At 62.0% G+C, this 6,534-nt stretch overlaps 1 protein-coding gene across 1 annotated transcript; it reads left to right on the forward strand.

Moving 5' to 3' along the window:
* Positions 1 to 606: 606 nt before the first annotated feature.
* On the forward strand, positions 607 to 5,660 carry LOC130266989 (transcription initiation factor TFIID subunit 6-like). Its single transcript, XM_056516238.1, has 7 exons — positions 607 to 611; positions 687 to 912; positions 1,507 to 1,581; positions 2,251 to 2,376; positions 3,329 to 3,502; positions 4,301 to 4,516; positions 5,019 to 5,660. The coding sequence occupies exons 1-7, from the start codon at positions 607 to 609 to the stop codon at positions 5,439 to 5,441; spliced, it is 1,245 nt and encodes a 414-aa protein (XP_056372213.1). The 3' UTR covers positions 5,442 to 5,660.
* Positions 5,661 to 6,534: the final 874 nt, after the last annotated feature.

Genomic DNA, 6,534 nt, shown 5'->3' on the forward strand with positions numbered 1-6,534 from the left:
CTCTCAGCTGCACGAGCTGATCCCCGCTGTCATGACGTGCATCGTCAGCCGCCAGCTCTGCCTGTCCCTGTGTCCCCAATGTCCCCATGTCCCCAATGATGTCCCCCACTGTCCCCATGTCCCCAATGATGTCCCCAATGATGTCACCCATGTCCCCAGTGATGTCCCCAATGTCCCCATGTCCCCACTGTCCCCAGCTGCACGAGCTGATCCCCGCTGTCATGACGTGCATCGTCAGCCGCCAGCTCTGCCTGTCCCCATGTCCCCAATGATGTCCCTAATGTCCCCAATGATGTCCCCAGTGATGTCCCCATGTTCCCATGTCCCCAATGTCCCCAATGTCCCCATGTCCCCAGTGATGTCCCCAATGATGTCCCCATGTCCCCAATGATGTCCCCCGGGATGTCCCCAGTGATGTCCCCATGTCCCCAGTGATGTCCCCAATGTCCCCTCTCAGCTGCACGAGCTGATCCCCGCTGTCATGACGTGCATCGTCAGCCGCCAGCTCTGCCTGTCCCCGTGTCCCCATGTCCCCAGTGATGTCCCCAATGATGTCCCCATGTCTCCAATGTCCCCTCTCAGCTGCACGAGCTGATCCCCGCTGTCATGACGTGCATCGTCAGCCGCCAGCTCTGCCTGTCCCTGTGTCCCCAATGTCCCCAATGTCCCCAATGTCCCCAATGATGTCCCCATGTCCCCAGTGATGTCCCCTGTCTGTCCCTGTCCCAGCTGCACGAGCTGATCCCCGCTGTCATGACGTGCATCGTCAGCCGCCAGCTCTGCCTGCGCCCCGACGTCGACAACCACTGGGCCCTGCGCGACTTCGCCGCGCGCCTGGTGGCGCAGGTGTGCAAGAACTTCAGCACCACCACCAACAACATCCAGAGCAGGATCACCAAGACCTTCACCAGGGTCAGGGCCAGGGCAGGAAACGGGAATTTGGGGGAAAAAACGGGAAAATTCGGTGAAAAAATGGGGATTTTAGAGCGAAAAATGGGGATTTTGGGGTTAAAAATGGAAGAGTTGGGTAAAAAAATTGGGGTTTGTGATTTGGGGTTTGGGGTTTGGGGTTTGTGATTTGGGGTTTGGGGTTTGTGATTTGGGGTTTTGGGTTTGGGGTTTGGGGTTTGTGATTTGGGGTTTTGGGTTTGGGTTTGATTTGGGGTCTGAAATTTGTGGTTTGGAGTGTGATTTGTGTTTTGGGGTCTGTAATTTTGATTTGGGGTGTAATTTGGGGTTTGGGGTCTGTAATTTTGATTTGAGGTGTGATTTGGGGTTTTGGGTTTGGGGTGTGATTTGGGGTTTGATTTGGGGTGTGATTTGGGGTCTATAATTTTGATTTGGGGTGTGATTTGGGGTTTGGGGTTTGTAATTTTGGATTTGGGGTGTGATTAGTGGTTTGGGTTTGATAATTTTGATTTCTGGTGTGATTTTGGGGTCTGTAATTTGGGTTTGGGGTGTGATTTGGGGTCTGTAATTTTGATTTGGGGTCTCTGTGTCCCCCAGAGCTGGGTCGATGACAAGACGCCCTGGACGACGCGGTACGGCTCCATCGCGGGGCTGGCCGAGCTGGGACACGACGTGAGTGGCACCTGGGGACACCTGGGGACACCTGAGTGTCATTAATGTCACCTAGGTGTCACCTGTGTCACTTGAGTATCACACCTGTGTCACCTGAGGGTCACCTGTGTGTCACCTGGGGACACCTGTGGCACCTGAGTGTCACCTGACTGGCACCTGTGTCACCTGACTGTCACCTATGTCACCTGAGTGTCACCTGAGTGTCACACCTCTGTCACCTGAGTGTCACCTGAATGTCACCTAAGTGCCACCTGTGTGTCACCTGTTGAGTGTCTCACCTGTGTCACCTGAGTGTTACCTGTGTGTCACCTGAGTCTCACCTGTGTCACCTGAGTGTCATCTGTGTCACCCGTGTGTGTCACCTGAGTGTCTCCTGAGTGACTCCTGGGGACACAGGGACAGCTGGGGACAGCTGAGTGTCACCTGTGTGTCACCTGTGTGTGTCACCTGTGTTATGTCCCCAATGTCCCCCCAGTGTCCCCCAGTGTCCCCAAGTGTCCCCCAATGTCCCCAATCCCCCCAGTGTCCCCCAATGTCCCCAATCCCCCCAGTGTCCCCAATGTCCCCAATGTCCCCCAATGTCCCCAATCCCCCCAGTGTCCCCAGTGTCCCCCCAGTGTCCCCATGTCCCCCCAGTGTCCCCCCAGTGTCCCCGTGTCCCTCCCCCAGGTGATCAAGACCCTGATCCTGCCGCGGCTCCCGGCCGAGGGCGAGCGCGTGCGGAACATTCTGGAAGGGCCGGTGGTGAGCACCATCGACCGCATCGGGGCCGACCACGTGCAGAGCCTGCTGCTGGTGAGGGAGGGGACACTGGGGGGACATTGGGGACACTGGGGGGACTGGGACACTGGGGACCACGTGCAGAGCCTGCCGCTGGTGAGGGACGGGGACACGGGACACTGGGGGACTGGGGGGACTGGAGACACTGGGAGGATTGGGGACACTGGGGGGACTGGGGACACTGGGACACTGGGGGGACTGGGGACACTGGGGACCACGTGCAGAGCCTGCTGCTGGTGAAGGACGGGGCAGGGACAAGGACAGGGGGACACTGGAGACACTGGGGACATTGGGGGGACATTGGGGGGACTGAGGACACTGGAGGGTTGGGGACATGAAGGGAACAAGGTGTGTCCCCAGTGTCCCTCTTTGTCCCCACAGCAGCACTGTGCCCCCGTGCTGGGATATCCCAGTGTCACTCTGCTGTCCCCATGTCCCCAATGCTGTTCCCATGTCCCTCTGTGTCCCTCCAGAAGCACTGTGCCCCCGTGCTGGGATATCCCAGTGTCCCCAATGCTGTCCCCATGTCCCCCCAGAAGCACTGTGCCCCCGTGCTGGGATATCCCAGTGTCCCCAATGCTGTCCCCATGTCCCCCCAGAAGCACTGTGCCCCCGTGCTGGGATATCCCAGTGTCCCCAATGCTGTCCCCATGTCCCCCCAGAAGCACTGTGCCCCCGTGCTGGGATATCCCAGTGTCCCCAGTGTCCCCAATGCTGTCCCCATGTCCCCAATGTCCCCCCAGAAGCACTGTGCCCCCGTGCTGGGATATCCCAGTGTCCCCAGTGTCCCCAATGCTGTCCCCATGTCCCCAATGTCCCCCCAGAAGCACTGTGCCCCCGTGCTGGGATATCCCAGTGTCCCCAGTGTCCCCAATGCTGTCCCCATGTCCCCAATGTCCCCCCAGAAGCACTGTGCCCCCGTGCTGGGATATCCCAGTGTCACCCTGCTGTCCCCATGTCCCCCCAGAAGCACTGTGCCCCCGTGCTGGCCAAGGCCCGCGCGCCCCCCGACAGCCCCGAGGCGTTCCGGGCGGATTTCGGGTACCTGGGGGCGCTGCTGTGCTCGCACGTGGTGAAGGCGCGGGCGCAGGCGGCGCTGCAGGCGCAGCAGGTCAACAGGACCACGCTGACCATCACCCAGGTGGCACCGGGGACAGCGGGGACAGCGGGGGAATGGGGGGAATGGGGACACTGGGGGGAATGGGGCATTGGGGACATTGGGGGGCGTTGGGGACACTGGGGGGATTGGGGGGAATGGGGACATTGGGGACATTGGGGGGAATGGGGACACTGGGGGATTGGGGGGAATGGGGACATTGGGGACACTGGGGGGATTGGGGACACTGGGGGATCGGGGATGTTGGGGACATTGGGGGAGGTGACACCAGGGCTGGGGCCGGGTGAGGGTTTGTGGTCACCCTGGGGGGTCCTGCTGCATGTGTCCCCTTCCTGGGACTTGTGTCCCCAACGTGTTCCCGATGTGTGTCCTGTGTGTGTCCCCAGTGTCCCCCCCAATCCCCCCCCAGTGTCCCCCCAGTGTCCCCAGTATCCCCAGTGTCCCCAGTGTCCCCAATCCCCCCAGTGTCCCCAATGTCCCCAGTGTCCCCAATCCCCCCAGTGTCCCCAAATCTGTCCCCCAATGTCCCCAATCCCCCCCAGTGTCCCCAATCCCCCCCAGTGTCCCCAATCCCCCCAGTGTCCCCAGTGTCCCCAATGTCCCCAATCCCCCCCAATGTCCCCAATGTCCCCAATCCCCCCCAATGTCCCCAGTGTCCCCAATCCCCCCCAATGTCCCCAGTATCCCACATGTGTCCCCAATCCCCCCCAGTGTCCCCAATCCCCCCCCAGTGTCCCCAATCCCCCCCAGTGTCCCCAATCGTCCCCAGTGTCCCCAATCCCCCCAGTGTCCCCGCTGTCCCTGACTGTCCCTGTCCCGCAGCCCCGCCCCACGCTGACGCTGTCCCAGGCCCCGCCGGCTCCGGGCGCCCCCCCGCGCCCCCCCAGCATCATCAAGGTCCCCAGCGCCATCGCCCTGCCCGTCCCTGTCCCCGTCCCTGTCCCCTCCCTGCCCTCGGGCCGCCCCGGGACCCCCACGCAGCCGTCACCGCCCCCCAAGTTCATCGTCATGTCCTCGGCCAGCAGCGCCGGGCAGCAGGTAGGGGACAGGGGACATGGGGGGACATTGGGGACAGTGGGGACAGTGGGGACACGGGAGGGGGATTGGGGACATTGGGGGGATTGGGGACACTGGGGGGATTGGGGACAATGGGGGGACATGTGGACAATGGGGACACTGGGACATTGGGGGGACATTGGGGGGACACTGGGGACATTTGGGTCATTGGGGCGGGGTGGGGACATGGGGGACATTGGAGGGGGATTGGGGACATTGGGGACATGGGGGGGACATTGGGGGGACATGGGGGGGATTGGTGACATTGGGCTGACAGGGGATGACAGTGGTGTGACAGTGAAAGGACAAGGGGGTGACAATGAGGTGACAACGAGGTGACATTTGAGTGTCAACAAGCGACAGTGGGGCGACAATGACAGGACAACGAGGTGACAATTTGTGACACTGAGGTGACAATTTGTGACACTGAGGTGGCATTTCCACGGTGCCACCCCAGTGCCACCCCTGTCCCCCGTGTCCCCAGGTGATCACCCTGAGCACCTCCCCCGCCCCCAGCGCCACCTCCCCTGTCACCAGCACGGTCCCCAGTGTCCCCAGCGCCGTGCAGCCGCTGGTCAAGCTGGTGCCAGCGCCCGGGGCCACCAGCGCCGCCCCCGGGGCCACCAGCGTCCCCGCCGGCGTCCCCAGCGCCGTGCAGAAATACATCGTGGTGTCCCTGCCCCCCGCCGGGGACAGCAAGGGTGGCACTGCCACCGCCGCCGCCCCTGTCCCCAGCGCCGCCCCCCAGCTGTCCCCGAGCGCCAGCGGCGCCTCGCCCAAGGGGGAGGCGGGGGACAGTCCCCAGGGGGGCGTGGCTGCCACCGGCGCTGCCACCAGTGCCACCAGTGCCACCAGTGCCACCAGTGCCGCCTTCAAAGCCAACGGGGCGCAGGAGGGGGGGCAGTGACAGCGGGGACAGCACAGTGCCACCAGGGTGTCACCAAGGTGTCCTCAAGGTGTCACCAAAGTGTACATAAAGTGTTCCTGAAGTGTCACCAGAGTGTCCTTGGAGTGTCCCCAAGGTGTCACCACAGTGTCCCCAAGGTGTCCCTGGACGCCTCTGTAGGGACAAGGGGGTCTGGGTGTCCCCAGAGTGTCATGAGAGTGTCACCGAAGTGTCACCAAGGTGTTCCTAAAGTGTCACCAAACTGTACATAAAGTGTTCCTGAAGTGTCCTCAAGGTGTCCCCAGGGTGTCCCTGGATGCCTCTATAGGGACAGGGAGGGTCTGGGTGTCCCCAAAGTGTCCCCAAGGTGTCCCCAGGGTGTCACCAAAGTGTCCCTAAAGTGTCCCCAGAGTGTCCCTGGACCCCACCCATGGGGACACGGGGGTCTGGGTGTCCCCAAGGTGTCCCTAAACTGTCCCTAAAGTGTTCCCCGTGTCACCAAAGTGTCCCCAGGGTGTCCCTGGGTTCCTCCATGGGGACACGGAGGGTCCAGGTGTCCCCAGACTGTCCCCAAGGTGTCCCCAAAGGTTCCATGGACCCCACCCATGGGGACGGGGGGGTCTGGATGTCCCCAGAGTGTCCCCAGGGTGTCCCCGCCCCGGGGCCGGGTGGAACTCAATAAACTCCCAGTTCGTCCCAGTCTGTCCCAGTTCAGTGTCACGTGTTCGGGGGAGGGTTCCGCGGTGTCCCCAAAATGTCCCCAAATGGGGGGGCGGGGGGACGAGCAGCCAATGGGAGGGGGGGCGGTGGCGGTGACGTCACCGGGAGGGGACAGGGTGGGGGAGGGGACAGGGGACAATGACGGGGCCACCCCACGATGTCCCCTGGGTCATTCCCCCAGTGTTCCCAGTACAGACCAGTGCTCCCAGTAATCCCAGTACAAACCAGTACAACCCAGTGATCCCAGTACAGCCCAGTGCTCCCAGTACAGACCAGTGCTCCCAGTAATCCCAGTACAAACCAGTGATCCCAGTACAAACCAGTACTCCCAGTGATCCCAGTACAGCCCAGTACAACCCGGTGCTCCCAGTTCACGCCCAGTCTGTCCCAGTCC

The sequence above is a fragment of the Oenanthe melanoleuca genome, unplaced genomic scaffold (genome assembly GCF_029582105.1).
Source record: "Oenanthe melanoleuca isolate GR-GAL-2019-014 unplaced genomic scaffold, OMel1.0 S440, whole genome shotgun sequence".
NCBI classification, from domain to species: Eukaryota; Metazoa; Chordata; class Aves; order Passeriformes; family Muscicapidae; genus Oenanthe; species Oenanthe melanoleuca.